General features: G+C 53.0%; 8 protein-coding genes and 1 non-coding gene across 9 annotated transcripts; 4 read left to right on the top strand and 5 right to left on the bottom strand.

The window, feature by feature from the left end:
- Positions 1-424: 424 nt before the first annotated feature.
- On the bottom strand, positions 425-5,441 carry BO95DRAFT_501746 (uncharacterized protein; the record flags this gene model as incomplete). The annotated part of the gene is made up of 11 exons (XM_025591019.1): positions 425-785; positions 819-863; positions 947-1,410; positions 1,464-2,396; positions 2,456-2,807; positions 2,869-3,464; positions 3,514-3,757; positions 3,811-4,151; positions 4,226-4,677; positions 4,737-4,819; positions 4,888-5,441. The coding sequence occupies 11 exons, from the start codon at positions 5,439-5,441 to the stop codon at positions 425-427; spliced, it is 4,425 nt and encodes a 1,474-aa protein (XP_025440011.1).
- A 951-nt stretch (positions 5,442-6,392) lies between these two features.
- On the top strand, positions 6,393-8,423 carry BO95DRAFT_368449 (fungal specific transcription factor domain-containing protein; the record flags this gene model as incomplete). Its single annotated transcript, XM_025582828.1, is given in 5 exon segments — positions 6,393-6,706; positions 6,719-6,989; positions 7,112-7,297; positions 7,358-7,830; positions 8,018-8,423. 5 exon segments carry the CDS (start codon positions 6,393-6,395, stop codon positions 8,421-8,423), a joined length of 1,650 nt encoding a protein of 549 aa, XP_025440010.1.
- Positions 8,424-8,741: 318 nt separating this feature from the next.
- On the bottom strand, positions 8,742-9,968 carry BO95DRAFT_465876 (FabD/lysophospholipase-like protein; the record flags this gene model as incomplete). The annotated part of the gene is made up of 4 exons (XM_025589170.1): positions 8,742-9,354; positions 9,421-9,660; positions 9,719-9,869; positions 9,923-9,968. 4 exons carry the CDS (start codon positions 9,966-9,968, stop codon positions 8,742-8,744), a joined length of 1,050 nt encoding a protein of 349 aa, XP_025440009.1.
- A 731-nt stretch (positions 9,969-10,699) lies between these two features.
- BO95DRAFT_433931 (FabD/lysophospholipase-like protein) lies at positions 10,700-12,052 on the top strand (the record flags this gene model as incomplete). Its single annotated transcript, XM_025585121.1, has 5 exons — positions 10,700-10,760; positions 10,796-10,943; positions 10,999-11,214; positions 11,326-11,657; positions 11,799-12,052. The coding sequence occupies 5 exons, from the start codon at positions 10,700-10,702 to the stop codon at positions 12,050-12,052; spliced, it is 1,011 nt and encodes a 336-aa protein (XP_025440008.1).
- A 379-nt stretch (positions 12,053-12,431) lies between these two features.
- On the bottom strand, positions 12,432-12,503 carry BO95DRAFT_t223. Its single transcript has one exon. It is a non-coding gene; the product is annotated as a tRNA-Gly (tRNA).
- Positions 12,504-13,493: 990 nt separating this feature from the next.
- Positions 13,494-13,826, bottom strand: BO95DRAFT_433930 (uncharacterized protein; the record flags this gene model as incomplete). The annotated part of the gene is made up of 1 exon (XM_025585120.1): positions 13,494-13,826. The coding sequence occupies one exon, from the start codon at positions 13,824-13,826 to the stop codon at positions 13,494-13,496; it is 333 nt and encodes a 110-aa protein (XP_025440007.1).
- A 1,019-nt stretch (positions 13,827-14,845) lies between these two features.
- Positions 14,846-15,334, top strand: BO95DRAFT_433929 (uncharacterized protein; the record flags this gene model as incomplete). The annotated part of the gene is made up of 2 exons (XM_025585119.1): positions 14,846-14,920; positions 15,056-15,334. The coding sequence occupies 2 exons, from the start codon at positions 14,846-14,848 to the stop codon at positions 15,332-15,334; spliced, it is 354 nt and encodes a 117-aa protein (XP_025440006.1).
- A 499-nt stretch (positions 15,335-15,833) lies between these two features.
- On the top strand, positions 15,834-18,009 carry BO95DRAFT_501715 (purine and uridine phosphorylase; the record flags this gene model as incomplete). The annotated part of the gene is made up of 4 exons (XM_025591018.1): positions 15,834-15,837; positions 16,383-16,534; positions 16,579-17,318; positions 17,487-18,009. The coding sequence occupies 4 exons, from the start codon at positions 15,834-15,836 to the stop codon at positions 17,650-17,652; spliced, it is 1,062 nt and encodes a 353-aa protein (XP_025440005.1). The 3' UTR covers positions 17,653-18,009.
- BO95DRAFT_445067 (phospholipid-translocating P-type ATPase) lies at positions 17,872-23,200 on the bottom strand. Its single transcript, XM_025587053.1, has 4 exons — positions 23,019-23,200; positions 19,414-22,890; positions 19,113-19,342; positions 17,872-19,057 (listed from the first exon to the last, which is right to left on the bottom strand). The coding sequence occupies exons 2-4, from the start codon at positions 22,729-22,731 to the stop codon at positions 18,196-18,198; spliced, it is 4,410 nt and encodes a 1,469-aa protein (XP_025440004.1). The 5' UTR covers positions 22,732-22,890; positions 23,019-23,200; the 3' UTR covers positions 17,872-18,195.
- Between the last annotated feature and the right edge of the window lie 479 nt (positions 23,201-23,679).

The following is a 23,679-nucleotide window of genomic DNA, read 5'->3' as shown; positions in this document are numbered from 1 at the left end:
CCTACTAATCTTATCGGTTCGGCGCCGAGTCCCGATGCGAAACCAGTGGCTCCACTTTTGGCTTCGGCGCCGAATGACGTCAATCTCACCGGGGGCGGAATAGAGCCAGGCGCAATAACTAGAAACCTTGAAGTAGACATAGTCTGATGTGCAGGGATAGGAATCGCACTTTTGTTGTGATTGTTACATCATTGTTCGAGCCGAGCCCAAGGTGGACAAACAAAGAGTAAACACCTGACTATGACCACCACACCTGGCCAAAGAAAACAAACTGCAATAGACACTGATTACCAATTGAGTGGAGATAAAACACCGAAGATAGGTTTACATTACATTAACAACACAACCATATCAAACACATCCACTCCACCATCTACCAACGAATCTACACTCAAAACCCCATAATACACCCGCCTCACCAGCCCTAACCCCGCTTCACCCACCGCCACAACCGCGAAACATCCACCCCACCCCGCACCCGCACCCCCCAATACAACCCCAACGCCGCAACCACATTGAACCCGATGTACACCCACATGAGCCCGAAATTCCGCCAGCGATCCGCATACTCCGCCGACAGTGCCGTCAGGTACACGTTCGAGTCCGTCATCTGGCAGTAGGCGCAGTCCCGCGTGGCCTGCGGGTTGGCGACGCTGCCGCCGGCCCGCTGCATGTACGCGGCCAGATAGCTGCCGCAGGTCTGGTTGGACGGGGGCTGGATCGTGATCTGCTCGAGGGTGGAGCAGTGGACTTCAGTGTTGGCCAGGCCGGTGGAGAGCATGCCGCTGACCAGGTAGGTTAGGGGGGAGACGCGGTACATGAAGATCCAGAAGCCCGGGAGGGCTGTGGGGGAGGCGAGGACCCTTTATTTCCGGGGTTGGGGTTGGGGTTAGCTGGGATCGATGGTGAAGATGAACTGAACTGGAGATAGGGGACAAACTCTTACCCGCAGAAAATCAAGCACATGCAGAACAGCAGCAGCGCCAGCGTCGCGCCCACCTCGGCCGTCGCCACGCCCGCCACCATCATGATCGTAAAGGTGCCGCAGTGCATCAGGAAGGACCAGATGAGCAGGAACATCAGCCCGCTGCGCTCGCGCGTGGCGTGCGTCTCCTGCGCGTTGCGGTCCATGCCGATCAGGTAGTAGAACGGGAGGAAGATCAGCACCGCCGCCAGCGAGTTCCAGGGCAGGTCCGCGAAGACGTTGGCCAGCATGAAGGCCGACCAGGCGTACGTCTTGGCGGGCCGTTCGCGGACCTCGTACAGGTCGCGCTGCTTGATGAAGTTGGGCATCGTCTGGTAGGCCAGGAAGGCGAAGATGACGAGAAGCATGAAGATCGCGTAGGTCTGGTGCTGCAGGCCGAGGATCGTGATTTTGGTGTTCAGGAAGGAGAGGCCGATGAACAGGGCCTGCGTCGGTGATGAGAACTGCATGTAAAGAGGAGCAGGGGGGGCAGACTTACCGCGCCAAAGCAGAGGATGAGCTTCGCGTAGATGTAGGAGGGCGTTCGCCAGTACTGCTCCATCACTCGCTGGGTACATAGTTGGAGCTGGGTCAGAAACGGCGCCGCGTACTGTTGGTCAGAGTCGACTGCAGAGCTTTGTGTCGAAGCCTGGCGCTCTTCAAGATGCTGCAGCTCTCGTCGCACCTCCTGGTATTCACGACTCCCCTTCCATGTCGTTGCCCAGTCGTGCGTGGATTGCGTGCCAGGCGCTGCCCCGATGACTTCTAGCATCCATTCAGCCGGGTTTTCTTCACGGGTACACAGCCTAGCACCGTGTCGTTCGAAATAGCTGGTCAGCTTCTGGGAATTCTGTCCTATCGGTCCAAAGTAGACCGTGCGACCGCCCTTGGCCAGGAGAAGGAGACGGTCGAACTGCTCGAAGAGAATCGCCGAGGGTTGGTGGATGGTGCACAGAATCGCCTGCCCGTGGTCGGACAGCTTGCGCAGCAGTAGGGTGATCGACCAAGCAGTCTGGCTGTCCAAGCCTGAGGTTGGCTCGTCAAGAAAGACCAGTAGATCGGGTTTTGCAGCGAGTTCCACCCCGATAGTCAGTCGCTTCCTCTGCTCAACGTTCAAACCCTCGCCCGGAACACCGACGACTGCATCCGCGTACGCCCGCATTTCCAGCAGGTCGATCACCTCCTCGACATACCGATACTTGTCCGCTTTGCTCACCGATGCCGGCTGTCGGAGAAGGGCACTGAATCGTAGCGCTTCGCGAATGGTACTGGTCTCGAGATGGACGTCCTGCTGCTGAACATAGCCTACCCTCCTCTGGAACGAGGCGTCTCGAGGGACGCCATTGACAAAGACTTCCCCGGATACTACCCCGGTCTTGACCCTGCTGGCAAGGAGATCGAGAAGTGTGGTTTTACCCGCGCCTGAGGCTCCCTAGTTTAGTCACAATATCAGTGCTGGCTCGATTGGCTCGGAGCTAAAAAATATCCTACCATCAATGCAGTCAGAGTTCCGGGAGTCACCCATCCATCGATGTGGTCTGATATGCGGCGCATCTCGCCTTTGATCGGCACGTCGTAGCAGACATCCTTCCAATGCAGGGTGTTGGATTGGAGCTGGAGATGGAGCTCACGATCAGACACCGCAGCATGCTCTGCTGTCGTGGCTGCCTCGCTCTTGCCGGATTCCTCATCATGTGCAGCATGTCCGATGGCACTGACAGCTTGTGACTTGCGCTGAAAGACGAGAACCTCGCCTTTGGAATGGTCAAACATCACGAACTCCGCAATCAGCAGGTACGTCGTCATGAAAAACAGGATGAAGGCAATCATAATGCCGAAGTTCCTGAGCATACTCCAGTCAGTACAGTACATGTATCGTCTGGAAGGGCATAGTGAATAATTACCTCCATGTATGCGAGAAGTAATAGCTATAGTTGGCCGCCACATATGCATCCCCACTGACCAGGCTCGAGGTGGTCGACGCACCGGCCACGGCACACGTCCTGTACCCACTCGCAACGTCCTGATATCCTGGCCCCGAGGGCACGAAACTGGCACACTCGAAGTAGCGGCCGTGGAACTCGTTGGCCACCAGCGTCTCGTACGAGTATGCGATCGGATTGATGTAATTGATCCACCGCAGCCAGCCCTGCATGTTGCGAGTCGGGAGGACAAACCCCGTGTACACCACCAGCGCGAGCACGCCCAGGGCGATGGGCGTAAGCGCCTGTGGGATCGTGCGCGTGGATTGGGCAATCGTGCGGAAGATCATGGACATGGTCAGGGTGGTCATGAAGACGAACAGCAGGTAGATGACCACGTGGTCGGAATCGCGCCGCAGGTTCGACATGTAGTACAAGGGGATGTTAAAGCCGATGGTGGAGAGCACCTTGCTGGGCAGGTCGCAGATCATGGATGCCACGGCCTCGGACATCGGGTGGTAGAAGGCGTAGGCGGCATGCTTCTCGACGATGGGTCGTTGGGCGTACAACGCTAGGATCTGGGGACTACATTAGCGGTTGCTGAGCTGGTTGCCCGGATGTACTCACTTCTAGAGCGCTACTCAAAGCATTGAATAGCACGGCGAAAAACAGAAGGACGCAGCGATCGACAAAGCTGGCGGTCGAGTCGTCTAGGCTGTAGAACACACTGCCCAGGACGAGGGAGAGGAAGAAGTTTCCGAGCACAGTAGCGAAAAAGAAGGTGGAGTCGCCCAAGACTCTGCGATAGCCTCGTCGTATGCACAGTAAGACTTGCTGGGGAATCGATATGGTATAAGGTGAACTCGGGGTCCTGCACAGTCTAAGCTTCGAGCGATTTTGTGTCTAGTTGGTGACGCTTCTTACATCAACCGGGATCTTTCCGCCTTCTTGGAGGCTGCGAACTTCTCAAAAACAACCTCTGCGTCATGCTGTTGGTTGAAGTGGTCAATCTCCTTGCACAGCTCTGTTCTCAGCTGGCTCTGTTTCCAGGCTTGGGCGAATTCATCGGGTGTTCTGGGCACTCGAGCTTCAAAGCCTGGCCGAATGATTCGTTCGACCGGGTTGGTCAATGAGGTAAGGAAGTCTCCTGTCGTTTGTCGATCGGGGCAAAGGTAGCCCATGTCGACGAAGTACTGTTTTGCTCGATCTACTGGGCCGAAGTAGATTTGCCGACCTTCATAGAGCACTGTCACCTTGTCAAAGCACTATTCACAGCACATACATTGCGGTGGTCAGCTTGACGATTCCCACGCAGGACCTTGAGGAGGTAAAGACACACATCGTAGGCCTGTTGCGAGGCCTGGTATAGAGCAACCACAGCGGCAGTACCGGTCATCTTGACGCCCAGCCTGACGGTTTGAATGAATTGCAGCGCTGTGGCGCTGTCCAGCCCGCGGGAGCTGTTGTCCCAGCATTGGATACAGCTCTGTGTCAGACAGGTTTCCGCAATGCTGACACGCTTCCTTTCTCCACCACTCACTCCGCGGATGAAGTCGTCGCCGACTTTAGTGTTGACGGTGTGCGAGATGCCAAACACAGCCATGACCACATCGCGGAGATGAGTTGCATAAGTCTCTCGGGATACACCTGGCAGCCGGTTCCGAGGGGTTTTGGCCAGAGCGGCGTACAACAGCGTCTGTCCGACCGTGAGATGAGGGAAGTGGACGTCCGTCTCGGCCTGGTAGATCACATCCCCACAGAATTTGCGATGCATTGTCTTCCATGGAATGCCTGGTCGCAAGGGGACTTTCGGTCAGCTCCCACTCGACATGTGATGTGGTCTGGCCTACCTTCATAACTGAGCTCTGTGGAATCCGCCACCGATAGTCCATTGGTATGGCCTGCGATTGTCTTCAAGAGGGTGGATACGCCACTGCAGATACGAAATATAGTCAGTCAAAGCCAATCAAGCTGTTACTCGTGAGATCTGATAGTACGAACCTTCCTGGCTTCCCCAGGACAAGGAGCATCTCGCCGCTGCGGACAATGCCATCGTGGTCTCTTAAAATCTGCACCTCGCGTCTTCTTCCGGGAACCAAACGAACCATCAAATCTCTCAGCCCCTGCAGCACGACGTTCGCAACAGTGGGCTGGTAAGCAGCGCCGCCCCCGTATCCACCCACGCTGAGATGACGGTATGATACGCCTGCTCTACGCTTGGGGTACCGCTCGGGATCCTGCGAGGTCAATTCAATCAAGGCCTGGACCCATCGCTTGGCGCTGAACTTGGGAGAGTTGGGATCCAGGCACGTATCCTCTGCATCCGTAAATGGATTGATAGAGGAGCCGTGAGGCCACTCATGTACCGAGTCCTGCGTGAAGCGTCTTGCCAATTTGAGGATTTGATGCTGATTCTCTGGAGGTATCTGCATCGGTTCGGCTTCATCTGCCACATCGGCTGTCCGATCACTGGACGAGGTCGACGTAGACCTGCTGGTGTGGGTAGCCTGCTCAGGCAGTTCAGGCAATTCGAGGATTGAAGCTGGGTCGAGCATGGTGAAGGGCGACAGAAGGAATTAGGGCACAGAATCTCGCTCGGTTGGTAGGATGACCGAGGAACAAGATTCGCGAAGGTAGCTGTGTGTTGCGAATAACAGGCTCCATGACGATTTATATCGCATTCACCACAGCACTACCTCATCAGCATGTGATGAAAGGGGTTTTTCACTCATTCTGCTGGGCAAAACATGCAGCCCAGCCTAGTAGCAGACATGATGATAGACGGCGCCGACGCGCGACTAGCGTCGGAGGCGATCGGAGCGGAAGTTAGGGCCAGCGTGGGCCAGCGTGGGCCAGCCGGCGCGGGGCGTCGGAGCTCGTCGGCGGCGAACACAGCAACGCAATAAGGGGCCGATACTGCCAATGCTGAGAGCAGCAGCCTTTTTCTCTTCGTCTCCTTCCACCTCGACTCCCCATCTTTGTGCCATGGAGATGATGTCAGCGGCTGCATCAAGCTCTGCCGCGCTGCACAAGGCGTGTGACGCCTGTCGGACCCGAAAAACGCGATGCAGTGAGTGTGGACTCTGTGGAGTGTCTTCTTCCGCTTTGGCTGACTTTTGCCAGGTCTGTCAGGCACCAATGCCACCTGCGATCTCTGCCTGGTAAGTCAGGCCCCCATCCCTGTAGCCCTCATGGGACGGTATTAATATGCTGCTGCAGTCGCAAGGGCGCCCCTGTTCCTTTACGCCGGTGAAAAGGCCCCGCAAGCGAAAGTATGAATTGGAAGGTACGGAGTAGTCCGTGTTGAATTAATCATAATCATGAGATTCAAAAGGCTGATGATGTGCACTAGCATTGACACCTCTTGCGGATACTGATACCACCTCGTTGTCCTCGAGCACCGGCGCCCTGTATATGGACTCTCTTCTGGTGAATCGACAAGCGTCTCGTCACTTGCGAGACTCGGGCCATCCAGACCAGGTAGGTAGCATGAGCATAACCGCGAGATGACCGAACACCCGAAACTAATCGTGCTCTTGGAGCTCACCACGATCTCGGGGTTCAATCCCAATATCTCGTTCTTCCCCGCCAAACGAGTCAAGGCGATCAATGAAAGACTGGGGCATAACCGACTAGACCAACTACTCGAGCAGATCCGCGCGCTCGTTTCAACGAAGATCAAAACCGCCTGTGCCATTCCGCAGTCTTATATCCAGCGGCGGCACTCGCTAAGCCAGAGCCACGAGTTCCCTGACTGGGCAAGCATTCAAGCTCATATCTCCGGTATCTTGGCACCTTTTTCCATTAGTCATCCTGCAAAGTATTGATGAAGAGTAGCCTATTTTGAAGCCGTCCACCCAGTCTACCCGTTTCTGTCTCCCGACACATTCCGTCAGAAAGCCACGGCCGAGAACCTGCCCCATCTGCTTGCTGCTGACCGCGCTTGGGCGGCATTATTCTACGCGATTGTTGCCATTGGATGCCAGAATAACGAGGGGGGCAGCTTTGAGGTTGGAGTAGGTGAGGCCTGGCAATACTTCGAGCGGTCACTGTCGTATTTTCCTGACTTGGTGTTCGGTCGCGGTTCATTGACTGCCGTTCAGGTTTGCATCTCTGCTTTTTATCTCGAGGGAAGGATGACACTTACATGAATCCTAGGCGCTCATGGCTATGGTATGACACTTCGTATGATCGAGTACCCCCCTCTTTCTAAAGTTGACGGCAGGCAATCTTTTCATCCACCGTGTCTGCCTTCCAATTCGAACCCCTGATGTTGTCAGAAGCTAGCATGATGGCGCAGGCACTCGGCTACCATCGCTCGAACGGGGTGCAAGAAACGGCTCACCGACGTACATTCTGGGTTCTTTACTATCTTGAAAAGACTTCATGCTTTGGCACGGCAAGAAACTCCGTCAGTCATTCCATGCCAATCGATCTACCTAGCTCCTCTTTACTCACACCCGCCAAACAGGTCATCGATGACTCCAACATCAGCTGTGCCATTCCAGACGTGCTAGAGTCTACCTTTGGGGACTACGACTGGTTCTTCTGCTTCATCAAGTACGGCCGTCTAGTCTCAAAGGTCCATCAGTCCCTTTTCAACGTCAGCGCCGTGAGCCAGCCCCTGCAGACATACAATGCCACCGTGAACAGTCTACGCTCGGAGCTAGAGATCTGGCGTCTTGCGATCCCCTCTCGATTCCGGCCGGGCGAGGTCCCGAAACCTCGTCTTCTGCGCGAGCCATTGGCTCTTAAGATTGCCTTACTCACGCATTATATGTACTTCCACGCTCTTCTCACTCTATCGTGGACCATCCTCCATGTAGGGACTGCTCGCGTCGCGGCGTCGCAGCAGGACGTCTTGAAGCGCGAACTGTTGCGCACGGCGAGAAGTGTTCTTGAACTAGCGGCCTTTATCGAGGTCGCGCCTTCGACGCCTGTCTGGTGAGTTCTCTTTTGTGACCGTTTTTCTAGATGTGTGGCAGTGACACAAATACAATAACTGTAGGATCCTGGCCGTCCTCCCGCTCTCCGCCCTCATGATCCTCTTCGACCTCGTCGTGCACAACCCCACTCACGCCGAAACCGGGCTGAGTCTCGCCCTCCTCGACATGGCCGGCGGGCACTTCAGCCGCATTGAGTACGCCAGCAAGGGGGCGCTTCCGGGCTCCCTGGTGGCCGAGTTCGCCCACCTCGCCCGGCAGTACGTGTCGGACGTCAGGAGTGGCAAGACGCAGAGGGGCAGCGAGACTATCCGCGCCCCAAGGTGCGTTGAGGATACAGCAACCGCACCCGTCGTCACAGATGGTACGGCTCTGGTGTCGACAGCCGCCATGCGTGTCCCGGTTGGCAATCCGGCAATGAGTGTCGATCGGCCCCGGGAGACCGAGCTCGATCCGACGGCGCCCGTCCAGCCCTGGAGTCCGGCCTCGTTCGACCCCATCTCCTTTCCACTGCTCGATGATCCGAGCTATGCGCTGGATGATGTGCAGTGGTTGGGGATCGATGTTATGGGGCTTTTTGATCAGCTGTATTGAGTAGAATATACTTCATTAGAGTTTGAAGTGGAGAAACAATCTACTTGTTAGTGACACGAACTTGACGACCACCTAAGAAACAGATTCCGTAGCACATGGAGTTTATATTACCTCCATCCTAATATACTAACTCAACGTTCAGCGTTATGACTTTGCTTGGAAAGAAAGATGTACAATCCGCCAATGAGAAGAATGGATATTGATCTGAACAAAGCTGTAACTATAGCTTTAGGATGCAGGATGGCAGGTTGGTAGAGGATAGTAGACCAGTAAATCAAGCACGTAACTGAACTTATAATAATGTTCTTCACCATTTGACTAACTAGCGGGATAGGCCATTGCGCGTACAGCATCTTGGATCGTCGCCTGCGTTTGGGGTTTCGCAAGGTAAGCCCTGGTCAGGTTCTCGATGATTGGCAACTGGCTCGCTTGATCAAGAGGGATATCTGCAAGTCCCCCGCCGCAGTTGAACCGGAAATAGGACCAATTCGATGACAACCCGGCAATTTCTTCAAAAGCATCATGGTCATTCTTGATGTCGGTTGCAAGGGCAAGGGCATTTTGAAACACGTTTATGATGGTAAGCCTGTCCCAGAACCGCCACCAACTATTTCGCGCCGTCAAATTTTGGACGGGTGTTGGCTCCCCAGTTCCAATGCTTATAATGCATGCCGACGTGCGGTCTCCAATACCCATGTACGATTTCTGTTTCGAAAACGTCAGAATCGGGTTGTTGAAGCCCAACCCACCATCGATGTAATACTCCAGGGGTCCCAGTTGTGCGGGAGGAAAGTAGGTGGATGCAGCGCTGGTGGCCAAAGCGGCTTCCCACACAAGACGATTGGCTTGTCCATTTGCAAAACAGGCAAAGCACACCGCTCGATTGTCAATGATTCTCCCAGCGCTGTTCGAACGACGGCAAACCACGTAGCTAAATATGGACGACCTCAGTATGTGTTGTGTGAGGATACACCTGCCCACCGACCGAGGTACCTACCAGTTGCAATTGGAAGAAGGGCTCTGCATCTGTGTGCGGGTGCCTGTGATCAGCTGGATTTGTTGCCGAAGCAGTCCCTGACTGAAACGTGACCCGGCGAAAAGTCCACCGGTGAGAGCACTAAGATCGAGATTTGGCCAAGCTGCACGTCGTCGGAACACGGTGTTAGAGACGCCACGGAGGCTATTGATGCATGCCTGCATAGGCATGGCATATTTCTTGATCATCAACGCGCTTAGGCTATACTTTGTGAGATGCGGACAGCCCGATTGATCTCCATTTCCCTTCCTCAACTTACCCTCCGCCGCTGGTCCCAAAAGCGACATGAAACACATTGCCTGGAGGCTCTGGAGGCTGGTCATCTGCCGCAAGGCCGTTTGCAATGTTATATTGACGCACTATTTCCTCAATGATAAGGAGAGAGGAGAGGCTGCGCACACCACCCCCATCTAAGCTTCAGGGTTGTTAGTTTCACTTGGGCAAGTCAATTAAAGAGTCGTACCAAGTGAAAGGCAGTTCTTTTCTGCCCGTAGATTGTGGTGTGACATTGTGCAGATTGTGGCATCGAGTGGCCCGGTATCACCTACCCTAGTGTGGGTTATGAAGATGCTAGATTATTGTACTTTGTCTTTCCTCGGGTTTACAACCCTCTCACTGAAACAGACCCGTCATGTGCATGGTGTTAGGGTCTCACAGAATCGCATACATGGAGCGTTGATTTACCGATTTACGAGAACTTACCATGAACTTCACAAAGCCATCAGAATGGAGATATAGTTCATTCGAGTATCAACTTTCTCGATGTCGTTTTTGTCTACCCAGAAAGCAAATTGGCAAATAATTGCATTCTCATAGTCTCCATACGAGGAGCTAGTATAAGCTGGTAGCATAGTGGGGTAGAGTAAGAGGTAGGTGGAGCTACAGCATCACGACAAAGTAGGAAAAGAATGCGGTCGACGCCAAGGGAAACGATACGGGGAGACAAAGGAAGATTGCGCCGAAACCGAGATCTCGACCCGAACATGTATGATTGGCATTAGTAGATCATGTCTAGAACCAGCATGTTCCGAGTGGAAGCCACAAATGGTCCCAATGTTAGACGATATTATAGGATTGCAAGTGGAAGGGACATGTGATACATCCCTTTGGTGACTAGGGCTTAGGTAATTGGTGACGTGTGGGTTTGACTGTTGTTTTATAGTTGCCATTTCCACTACTTTAATTTCCATCGATAAGAGATAGGGAAGTCCATTGCATTGCCAATCCTGTGATTCTCAATATGGCCTGGCGCGTGCTCTCGTTGGGTGAGTCCGGAAGCCCTTACTCTATAATTCTTGTGGGTGAGTTTCAGCACAATAACAATATACCTCTTCAGACGGAGGGGGGATTCTCGGCTACGGTGAACTTCTGATCTTGGCCAATATCTTGAAGGAAATTCCACTGCCTCATGGGGAAGAATCGAATTCCGGCGAGATATGCCCGTGTGACTATTTCGATGTCATCACCGGCTGTGGTATTGGCGGGTAAGGAATCCTATCGCTTGCATCTGCTGCCAGTATACGACTGACAGAAAACCAGCGTCATTGCCTTACTTCTTGGTCGCCTTCGTCTAACACTCGCACAATGTCTACTTGAATCTCGCACTCTTTCAACTTGTATCTTGCGTGAAAGCTGGGGCGGTCCTCTTTTCGATCAGAAGAAGCCACAGGAAGTGGCCGACGGTATCGTCGAGAGATACTGTCATACTCCGTCTGCTCCACTGCTTGAAGACGATATCACAAGCAGAGGGAAGACGTAAGGCCTCCATCTCTTGCAAAGCATCTGAAAACCTCGCTGACGGTGCAGATTCGTATTCGCTGTCCAATCGGACCGTAAACCATATTGTTTCCGGACATATCCCTGCAGTAACGATCACAATTCCGTCCCTATCCGTATCTCTGATGCGATGGTTGCTCTTCTGTCAGCCCGAGGTCAGCTTGACGAAGTTTCGCTTGAAACATCCGATGGTCTCACTTCGTTTTCTGATGATCTCTATTCTTGTGGCCTCCGTAATCCTATTCTCGATGTTCTCAAGGAGTTAAGAGAACATTGGAGCGACCAGACAATCGGACTAATCTTGAGTATTGGAACTGGAGGGGTACCGCCCAGCGATATACCTGATCTCCTCAGGCTTGGCAAGCTGCACGACCTCATGATTCCCTCTTTGAGTGACTTAGCCCTCCCTTGGAAACTGCTCGGTCAGTTGAGACATCTGGCATCCATTGGTATTGTCTTATCCTGATACACATATTCTGCTACATCACTAACATTTGCATCAAGGTACAACGGATAGGTGACCCGACGAGGTAACACTTCTTTGTTCTATACTTGAACCCAAGCTGAGCGGCTGGCCATTTTCCAGATTATTGGTATGCTCGAAGACAACGAACGATATATCAAGAACAAACTTCACTATATGGGATATGAGGATAAGTACAATCGGTTTGAGATAGGGCCGGTGCAAGACACGGGGCCGAACGACTTTCGAAGTGTGAAGGAAATCGCTGATGAAACAGGTTGCTATTTGATTCAGCACTCGGAGAGATTGGTCTCATTGGCGACTCAGCTACAGGGTGCTGGTGTCAGCCACTAGTATTATCTCTTGGGGGACTTGCAATCTGTTATATGACAGCATGGCTTGGGAAAGACCTGAAGTAACTTTTCATGTGGCCTTTGTGCGCAATTTGTCCCTGGATTTTCCAGAGTACTAACTATATCACCGGTGCTCTAAGCACGTATCTATGTATTGGTATTATGTAGGGCTAAATGATTGACTTGCAGACACCCTGAGCATAACGATTGCCATTCCTTCCGAGAGTAATAACAAGCACCAGTGTTAATCATGGTGAAGCGGAGATGCGAAAGTCCGCACGACCTTGCACCGCAAAAAAAGGAGATAAGAGATAACAGCAACCCACTGTAGTCTCTTGGCTGGATCGTGTGCCGTAAGAAAATGAAAAGCGAAAAAAGATTGCGTCAGCGGGGAGTCGAACCCCGATCTATTGCTTGGAAGGCAACAATGCTAACCGCTACACCACTAACGCTGTTGTTGTGATTATAGACTTTGTACACAAAATACAATCCTATTGAATGTCTTGCGAAGCTCTGGAACTATCGGAATATCTGGATGACTTTGTTCGTTATGGCAGATGATGGAACAATTCTGGTAAAGCATGTTTTGCTCGGTTTGTTTCCGTGTTCCTGTCGGGCCAACTAGACAAGGCGCATTTTGCTCTCTGGATTACCTGGTAACAGTTGTCATATCGGCTGCTGACACATATTTTACATGATGGTTCGGTAAGTCGAATCTAGCAGTGATCCATATAACTTATTGTTGCATAATCATGACATGCATCATACAGAGCATGTGGGTGAAGCTATATCCCACTGTATCCTGTCTCTTTTAGTTTGTTCAGTAGTGTCTTCAGCACTCATAGATACGCCACGTACAACCGGCTGATGGCATGCCGGCAGGACTGCAAATGAAATCCTTTTTGAGAAGAACTACGGACAAGAAGGAGGTAAGAACCCGCTAATACTCCGCCATGATGATTGCAACAAATCCCATCTTTCAGCCGCAGAAACCAACAGTTGTATTTTCACTCATGGAAGGCCACACGAGGGGGCCCGTGCCGAATGGATATAGTAGAAGAGGTTCTGAACTGGCGGTGCGGCGCGGTCCACAATCTACTAGGCACCGATCGTGCCCTAGAATCGGCATCGGCAAGCGCCGTAATAGACCCCAGCGAGTGACCCGCTCGCATCCACCGCGCCTCTCACGAGTCATGTTTGCGAGCGTCACAGCTGAGCCAGCCTCCGCTGTAGCCTCTCTTATCGCAGCAATGACTGAATACAGCACCGACCTCGGAGATTACCTCGGCCGGGGAGTCTCCTGGATCCGTAGGCTCAAGCAGATCTGCACAATTGACACACGGGGGCAAATCCGCGGATCAGGGATTTTAGTCAAGCAACGCTCCGAGTATTGCAGAAAAAGGAACCCCAACAACTCCGGTCCTAAGCTCACGGGCTAGTGCTTAGCCCTCAACAGGCACGGCGATCTGGTCTTCCTGCACACCAGAGGCTATCACCTCGGGTATATCCGATGGAGCGGCGCCCCGAGAGGCGTGTACTTCGATTCGCGCGGGCTCGCGGTCAAGTAGCGCGAGTCGAACGCGCAGTCCATGGTGCTCGGGCGGGGGGAGTATTTCACGGCTGAGTGTTCGAGGGACGATATGGTCAAGTGGGCCAGACGCTGGAACGTGTATGAGGTGACCGGCGATGAGAAGAAATACTATATGGCGCGGATTCAGGCGGCCAAGGAGGGCGAGGGCGAGGAGGCGTAGGCGTATGCACTGAACCTGTATCATAGCTTGGAGATTAGAAATGATGACTTGGAACGTTTTGACACAACACAAAATATGTGGCTCGTTGGGACAGGCCTTGTCATCCTACATTCAAGGTTTTATTATACCTGTACTTGCGCCTTATTTGGTAATGGTGGTATATTCTTGGGGCGTGGAGTGCCATACTGAGCCATGAAAAGGACCACTCGCTGCACTTCATTTGCTAGATGAAGGAGATGTAGAAATGCGGTACAATGCTTGGCGACAGCTCATTGTGGCGATGTCATTTCTGCAAACTTAGGATATTCTAGGCTCTGTGCGCTTGAATGCGGGCAAGACGAGCGCGTTGACCGGCTGATTTGAAGTATTCTTCACCATGTACTTTTGCATGTCAGGAACTAGACCACTGATTCGTCAGTGCTGTTTAGCTCAACACCAGATCAGTCTACATATTATTGGTACGACCGGATCCTTCATGAAAGTCGTACTAATGACCTGTGATATACTTGAGTCAAAGGGACTACAGTTGGGGAGCTAAAGAAAGTTAATATGGCCCAAGCCTTCCAGCCGATAAGGTTGGCGATCTGGATCCAGTTATTGTTTCAACACGAATACGAGGTGAAACCCTCTTGATCCCCAGGCCAAGTCAGGGTAGCCTCACATAGACATTAAGGTTAATTTATGACCCAAGGTTCAACTGTCCAGCCGGCCATCGCTATCAAATGTCAGTTGACCTATCTATTGTTTGAAGGCATCAAAAAAAGGTAGAACGATAAACCTATGTTCCATGCACGAATCCGCTGCCAATACTTCTTCTTCGCTGACGTCAACGACTAGTCAACCTGATACGAGCGTTGATGGGGAATCTTATATGTATGCTCTTCTCAAGTGATGCGATAAGATGGCAAATTTACGCAGGTGCGCAGATATTTAATGGCAGATGCTTCTGCTCATTTTGACTACCGACGACAGTTTCCCACCCAGCACAAAAGGACTGAACCAAACACCAAACAGTATCACATTCGTGGTATATTTCCATTACAATGCACTGCAAGACTGCTCTCTTCCCTCTCTTCGTCGCCTGTACTCTTGCTATCCCCGCCGTGGTCCCTCTCGAAGTACGAGTTCCACCGAACAAGTATCAGGGCTCCTGGCCATTCACCATGCCAATCCCCCCATGCTCCCCGGATTCAGAACTAGTGGAATTTGCGGCCACTTACAATGACCATTGGGCAGTCTGAACCGACCAAGAGACGGGTATTGTGACCGTCAAGGGACACAACAACCTCAAAGGCACGGGGGTGGGGTTGACCAGCGGGCAGAAGTACCAGCTGTCGAGCGTCTACAATGAGGATCAACATTGGACTTTCATCCCGCCCTTCGAGCAGGAGTACCACGCGGTACAAAAATACCAGGTCGTCAAGCAAGGCGGTGGCCGGGTGTACGAGTCCAAGTACAATGTCTATTGGACTTGGGACCCGATCCAGGGCATGGTGTATCGCTTCGAGCGCGGCGAACTTCCGTGCTTCTAAGTGAGAACTTCCGATGCGGCGGTTGTCCTGTGCCTAGTCTGTGGCCTGGGATCGGAGTGCGACAACGATGAAATCACTTGAGCTTTTTTCATCCCCATGGATATCTTAGCTTCAAGGCACATTCATTAAGAAAAGGCATTCACCCTGCATTGTTATTCTCGCTGAACTCTGATGGTCGTTCCACCCGCGACAAGTGAAAGAGCCTGGGGGTAAGGCACGGAACTCGACCAGTCATTTCCTGCAGGCTTGTGCTTCATAAAAGCTCGGTGGTTGCGCAAAACATGGATTGTTATGCTCCGTATTGAGAATTCAAACTTACCTTCCTTCTATGACCCCCTAAATCCCAAGTTTAGACCAATCTGGGTCGAGGTAGTCTGCACGAGGCTATATCATCGATATTAGGAGTTTGGTAGATAAGACGGATCTCGGCTTCTATGCCCTGGCCAGAGTTTAGATTTCCGCATGATTTTCTCGAGTCTCAGACACCGGAAGGCCATGTATGTGTGCTCACTCGGAATTCTGTAGCAGCCCTTTCTCAGCCTTGCCGCCTGAACAAGTAGGAGCGAGGCTGAGCCCGCACAGGGAGGGTGACGTGTTAGACGCCACGCATGCATGAAACAACCTGCCAGGTGCTGCTATTAACCCGGCCTCCGGGCGCCAATGCGATTGTTGCATTAAGCGCCGGCCGCTATGCTCCCTTCTGCGTGCGGCACCTCATTTGAAGCTGCTATGGCTTCTGGCAGATCCTACAACTTACACTCGCGCCCGGAGCACTGCGCTCGGAAGTTGGGACGACTCAAACCGTTTCTGCAGGGACGTATAGTCAGACGATACGCAATAAATCATGTGAGTGTGTGAAAAGTGCACTTAACTCCTAGATCCAACTGACGAAGAAAATAGCTTACCATAAGAGTATTCGATCTGACTGCTGACAAGGAATAGGAATTAGAGGACGCTCTACAGGAGAAAGAGAATATGTTGAAGCGAAAGACATCTCCACCCCCCATCTCCCCGGAGAGGCGCGTTCGAACCAAACTCGCGAACCAAGCCTCACTGAACTACTACACAGTAGGCTGGATATGCGCCTTGGAGGAAGAATACGAATGCGCCTGCCGCATGCTAGATGAGGTGTACGCCGGCCCCGAGACCCTCCCAGACGGCGACAACACCTACGCCTTCGGTAGAATCCGAAACCATGGGGTCGCGTTGTGAGCTGTCTACCGGCCGGCCGGTACGGTACCGAGTCTACCTCGCGCGTGGCGAGAGACATGGTGAGGACGTTTCCACGTCTACGGTTTGCATTGCTTGTAGGAATCGGAGGCGGAGCGCCGACAGCGGAGACGGATATCCGGCTGGGCAATGTGGTGGTCAGTACGCCGCAGGGGACACTCGGGGGTGTCATTCAGTATGATCTGGGTAAACGTCTACCCGACGGTCGGTTCAAGCTGACGGGGGAGTTGAATGCTCCGCCGGACAAGCTGCTCTCGGTCGTTGGGGATCTGCGGCGGCGGTATAAAAATCTCAGGAAGCCGGATTTTGTCGCAGAGCATATTCGGCTCGTGGAGGATATTTCGGGGTATCAGCGACCGCAGCGGGATGATTTGTACCGTGCTGAGTATCAGCATGAGGAGGGAAAGGCCTGTGAGGGGTGCGATGTCATGCAGACTGTGCCGAGGCCACAGCGAAGTAGTCGGCGGGTGATAGCCGTGCATCACGGAACGATTGCATCGGGGAATTCCGTGATCAAGGATGCTGCCACGCGGGACTTTTACGCTCGCAATCCAGAGCTGAAGGTTCTGTGCTTCGACAGGGAAGCTGCCGGGGTGATGAATAACCTGCCTTGCCTGGTCATTCGTGGCATTGGGGATTATGCGGACTCGCATGATAATGAGCACTGGCGGAAATATGCTGCCTTGACCGCTGCGGCGTATGCACGCGAGCTCCTTCTTTCTTTGAGATCACGGGCTGTGGATGTTGTACCGTCGTGGGTTGCCCGGATCGAGGATGAAGTGATGCAAGGTGAGTCGGAGATTACATCAATTGCCGATGGGCTATACTAAGACACACGCGAGCAGTGGCGCGTACAGTTGAGATGATAGATGAAAAGACGTAGGTGCAAATCCAATTGTGCTATTGAAGACAAGTCTAACAGTTCCAGTGAGGTTCTTTTGCAGAAAATGAAGCTTCTCGAAGACAGACTTGACCTAGTAGAGCTTCCCAGAGTCAACAGAGCCGTATTCAATGAGCATATGCACCAATACAAGGATGAGTGTCTCGAGGACACCCACAGTGATGTTTATCGTCAGATCGCGGAGTGAGCAGGAGGTCCCACCGGGAAGTCCATCTTCGGCAGGTGAGGTTGGAGAGGTTGAAGGGGAAGAGCAGGCTCTGACAAACAGAGACCAGTTTGAGGGGCTGGTGGAAGGAATTCGCTCTGTTGAAAGAGGCAGTGCTGATTCTGTGATACCCTTACCCCATGTACCCCTTTGATATCTCGGTAAATGGGCTTACTGGAAAGCTGAGATTCTGAAATGAATTGCATGTCCTATTGACGGAAGGCTCTATGTTACATTAACTGAATATGTGCGAGATATATCGACTAAATCGGTATCAACAGCAGCGCAAGGCAAGTGGCGCTTCAATAAGACATTAAATGACGGAAAGAATTTATAAGGAATAAATCAACCGGGGGATATAAGAAGAGATAGGTGGCAGGGGGGCTGAAGAGCTTTTGTGCGGATCAGGAAGGTGAGGTATTTATAAGGGGGGCGCAGAGTCAATGCACCTCCCGGAGAAACTGTGTGGGAAATCAAAGGGAAAATTGCAAGGAAAGGGGAATAGCCAACAAAAAACAACGCTTTCTATACAGGGTATGTCGAGGGGGGATCACCTCGACTTTTCAAGGGGCTGTGCGGTTGTTGGGGCTCCATGCTTGTGGAGTCGACTGGGAGGACTGGGCCCGAGAGCACCGATTGCTCTCGGCTGGCGCTATCCCAGGATGTGTTGCGTTGGAGGCCGAAGGCGACACTGCTGTTGGCGCTCGTGAATTGGCTGTTGTCGAGGCGGGTCGGCGCGCCATGGCTATCCACTAAGGGCGCCACCGGCGTCGAATTCGCCGTGCGGTCCACATTGTTTTCACCCGGATAGTGGCGCGGCACAGTGGTCTGGTGGGTGTTCTCCGGGTCCGAAGTAGTGGCGGATGCTCCACTCTCCGACGAGCCCGCCAGCTTACCGGCATCCGGTGGCACGTAGGCGTCGTATTGCTTCAGATAGTCATAGTGGCCGAGAATGACTTTCTCTCGGATAATGTCTACGTCCATGGGAAAGTACACCTTCTGGATGCATTTGCAGACGAAGCGCGGGGTCAGGCAGATTACCACGGTCAGCAAAAACACGACCCAGAAGGATAACGCCCCGTAGACCTGCTTTGCGGCACCATAAAAGGTGGCGGATGATTCAAAGGACGAATAGATGCCGGTCCAGAAGAAGATTAACAGCGAACTGATCGCGTTGATCAACGTCGAGAACCAATCCCAGCGATACATGTTCATCATCACGTAGGTATTGCTCGTAACCACGGCACAGGTGGCTACAAGAACACCCACGCGATAAATGTCATCAATGCCCATTCCGTTCTCCGTTTGGAAATTGGCAACTTGATACAACATATAGGGCATGAAGAAACAAATAATTGACTGGTAGAATCCATCGAGCATGTATATCCTGGACGAATGGTTAGCACATTATACACCAGAAGCGGACTTGGAGTAATACTCACCAGAACTTCAACTGCGTCCACTCCTTCCGCTCGATACCACGCATGTAGAGTTGTGGGACGGCCATGGAGACCCGATCGTCAACGTCTTGATCAAAAATACCCATGAAGATGACTGGCAGTGACGTGAACGCCACGTTGACCAAGGTAATATACGTATATTCGAATAGATAGGTTCCGTCGAAGTTATCGTAGATAGAATACCAAAATAGGGCAAATGTCCAGACCAAGTTCTGCCAAATGGTCAGCAACTCTTCGTCCACTGATATCCCCAGAGCACAACGAGACAGATTCTTCGACTAACCTTGTAGAAAAAGTTGGCGGTGGTCTCACCTAGACGGCGATAGGCCCATCGTCCATGAACCAGAATCAACCGCTGCAAGAACCGGAACTGTCCGATCGCGTAATCGGCCGACATGACGGCCTGACGACCCTCCTCGCCAGCAATACCAACCCCGACATCGGCTTTCTGGATCATAGAAACATCGTTGGCACCGTCTCCGATAGCCAGAGCCATGACGTTCAAACCGTTCTTAACCATCTCCACCACGGCAGCCTTTTGCGCTGGGCTGACACGGCAACAAAGCACCGACTTACACTTCCGACAAAGAAGCAAGAACTTCTGCCGCAAGGCGTCATCCAACATGAAGCGAAGAGTGTCACCGTCCAGCACGAGAGCGTGAGTCTGCGGAGGCGGTGAGTGATCCTTGCGAGCGGCCTCCAGCTCCTCATCTGAGCCCGTGATACCGAAGATCTCCAATTTGCTATCCAGCAACTTGGCGGCCATATCGATATCGGAGGGCGCGTCGAACACAATCATTTGCATGTCGTTATTAAGCAGGTTGCAGGAGAAACCGATGTTGATGGCAGTTTCGATCTTGTCACCGGTCAAGACCCAGAGCTTGATACCTGCTTCGGCAAGGAGGGAGATGGTATCAGGAACGCCGTCCTGCAGGCGATCTTCGATGGCCGTACCTCCAAGGAGATACAAATTCTGCTCGATAGCATTGGATACCTCTTCCAACTTCTCCTCGCGGTCCACAATGGCGGCGGCGGCGGCGTCGTGCATGACACTCCATTCGCGGTACTCTTCTGGTTCAATGGTACGCTCAGCAATGCAAAGTACTCGCAGACCTTCTTGAGCGAAAGTCTCGAGATCGCGTGTGGTTGCATCACGCAGCTCGCGTTGTTGGCCGGGGGCTAGGCGGGAGTAGATCATGGTATCAGCCCCCTTACACAGCAAACGAATAGTACCATCAGGCATCTGCACGATCACACTCATTCGTTTACGGGTGGAGTTGAATTCCAGGATGTTCAAGATAGTATACCTACGCTCGTCACCCATGATATTCAAGATCAAGCTTTCGCCCGATCGGCCGAGGGTGGTAAATCCGCAGTCCCGGGCCGTGGCAACCAGGGCAGCCTCGTCCGGCGACTGTGCCTTGAATTCAATTTGGGGAGGGTCGCCAGGAATACGCTCCGTGACTACTGTATGACATAATGCCAATGCAGTCATGAAGTCTATCGTGGCTTGCTGCTGAGCCTCTCCCGAGGCACCACCCAGATCAGCGGCGAACTGTGGAGCAACAAAGGTCAAGTTCTCCTCCTTCAAGTACGGATTATCATGAAGCTGGCGCAGTTGCTGGATCATTTCCACACGTGCTTCACTAATTCTCTGACGAGCCTTAGCAGCTTCCTCCTCCACATTCACCAGTCCCTGCCGCCGCTGCATGCCCAATTGCGCTTCGGTGTATGCCTCACCATAGGGCACGCCGTTGACGGTACATTTCTTGAACTCCATGACGTTCTGCGTCAAGGTACCCGTCTTGTCAGAGAAGATGTACTCGATTTGACCGATATCATCAGAGATATTCCAAGACCTGGGCACACAGGACATCTTCAACCGCTCGTAATACATGTGAATATCATAGTAGATGTAGAGAGCCTGGATGACACGGCAAATTTCCAGGGAGATGTACAAGGCGATAGGAACCAAGTTCTGGAAGAGGACCACGCCCACGAAGAAGGCGATTACACCTTGAACGGCAGGTGTGCCACCGTAGGAGCCGTACTCAAAGAACGTCAGTGAAGCATCGTCCAGGCCCCAGGCAAACCCGTTGATGAATCCAGAGATCACACACATGATGAAGAGGATGGCAAAGTTGTAGACCACGTTCCAGTTCATGTTGCGCGCCATCTGTGGGCGTTTGCTTGGCGTGAGACCCTGGTTCAGCATAATTTTCGTTTCCGGTCCGGTGAAAAGCACGACACCCAACACCCACTCGGTGTTTTGTAAGCTACAGCCTCGAAGCAGAATGTTGTTGATCGTAATGGGCTCCACGCGGTTCTGCGGAGCCTCCCCGGATTCGTCATACTGATCCCAATAGATAGCACCGCTGAAGGAGTAGAGGTTGGCATGCGCGGGTGGCGATTCGACGGTGAACTCGGCTTTCTCGCAATCTCGAGCATTCCGCAACACACGACCGCAATTTAAGGCGTTGCGCACCTTGAGATTCGTCTCTCCATCCAAGTTCTTCGTTTCGACGTAACATGCTCCGTCCGGGTCGGAGGTAGAGAGAATGGCGATGTCGGCGGGGATTTGGTCACCATTGTATAGTCGCACAAAGTCACCCACGTTGACATCCTTCCAGTGTTGGCGTTTGAATCGCGCCTTCCCTGGGGTTACCCGGTTCGGATTCAAGACACTACCCTTGGTCCGTGCCCACGGCGAGTTTGCCTGCTGGTCGTGATCGTTCATGGGGTCGGGCCAGTCGCCAGAAGCACGGGCCTCCATGGTAGGGGAAACTGCCGTCATCTCGATCGCGATCGGCGAGGTAGGCTCAATCGAGGGCCTGGCATCCGCCATTTCCACGTCACCCGCCACATCTTTGTCGGCCCCATTCTTGCGGAAGAGGCGCTTCATGCCTCGATAGCTGGTAACCACAGCCCGGGTGCAAGCCTTTTTGAACTTACGCCAGAGGGAAACATTGTCGGCGGTCACGTTCACGTTGTCCCAATCCGTCAAGCGATACACTGGAGAGTTGTTGAGTTCGTTGTCGGACACGGTTCGTCGCCAATCCTCGATGGCATCTTTGACGGCGGTGACGACGACGATGACGATCAGCGGCACGGCACTCAGGCCGGGATCGGCGTCCCCGAAAATCTCGAAGCACTGCAAAATGATGACGAACAAGAAGTACAGGTTGGCGATGTTGTGGAACTGCAGCCAGAGGTTCTTGGGGATGAAGGTGAGCGGGGTGTAGATGGCGGTGCGGATTTTGTTCCTCGGATAGACGGCCTTGAGATTGCCTTCCTCGTCCCGCTCCTCGTCCGGAATAGGAAGGTTGAAATGAACTTTGCGCGATCCCGATTCTCCCTCGGTGATTTCCGGCACGCCTGCGGTCGCGCTCGCCATGGTGTCCGTCTGGTTCTGTCGGCGCCCGCGTTCGAGGATGGAGACTCTCTTGCGCAGGCCCGAGGCGGCGGTCATTCTCTTGGTGGCCCATCGCGCGCGCTTGGTGGATTTCTTGTTCGCGTCCTCCTCGGAGCTACTGGGGAGGGGCGGGACTTCGCTCGAGGCTCGTTCCAGCCCATTCTCCCCTTTGCCGTCGTAGCTGTCCATCTGGGTCGTGGGTTTATTCCCGGATTATCACGAGCGACAGACGGTAAGCATCGGACCGGTCGGGGATGGACGAGCACCGGTTCGACCCGGCCAGCGCAGGCCTCGGAGAGAGGGTGAAAGAGCTCGATGGTACTGTCGTCGAATAAGAATGGAGTCAGCCTAGAACAATCCTTGCACGTTAGACAGGTTTCCAGAATGTAGAGGCGAGTGACGTGGTGGATTGGGTTGGGGAGCGGAGAGCTTCTGGGTGGGACAAGCAGAGCAATTGGAGAGTGGATGCGACCGACCGGAAGTAGATGGATTCTCGAGCTGCTAGTGGTAAGAAGGAAAGAATAGGTAGAGCACGAAGCTGGAGGGGAGGGGAACACGAAATTCGTAAGGAACGCGATAAGCGACGGAGAATTGGAGGAGTAATTGAGGGAGAAAGAATGACAGAGGCGGAGGAATGCAGGAGGGGAAGAAAGAGATGGGCGATGGGCGAGGCTCTGGGCGGGCCAGCTGGAAGAATAAGCCAGACGGGCGGAACAGTGGCAGTGGCAGTGGCAGTACAGAGACGGTCATCAATTGGCGATGCAACGGGGCATTGCCACCTCTCATAGGCGGGATTGATCAGCACGGCTGTCCCGGCATCGTAAAGCTTCACCGCCTTTCAACCAATTGGCTGTGCCATTGCCCGTCCGCCTCATTTTTTCTGCCGCTATTTTCTGCTCGGGCATCCATCGGACCGGAGCGGAGTCCGGCTGCAGAATTTCCGATGCTCGCTAAGCTTGTTGCAGTTAGTGGGCAGGAAGTGGATCGGAAGGGTCGCAATTAAAGTGTGGCAACAATGAAGGGTCTGAGACAATCCTCATCAAAGATGAATCAAAGATGATCAAGTATCCTGCCTGTCAAGCATCATGTGTTGAGGTGAAGATACTCAGTAAGTATCAGCTCGTGATGTTGCAGCAA

Source organism: Aspergillus brunneoviolaceus (genome assembly GCF_003184695.1).
Source record: "Aspergillus brunneoviolaceus CBS 621.78 unplaced genomic scaffold BO95scaffold_53, whole genome shotgun sequence".
Classification (NCBI taxonomy): Eukaryota; Fungi; Ascomycota; class Eurotiomycetes; order Eurotiales; family Aspergillaceae; genus Aspergillus; species Aspergillus brunneoviolaceus.
The sequence above is the reverse complement of the archived record's forward strand: the minus strand, read 5'-3'. Positions and strand labels throughout refer to the sequence as shown.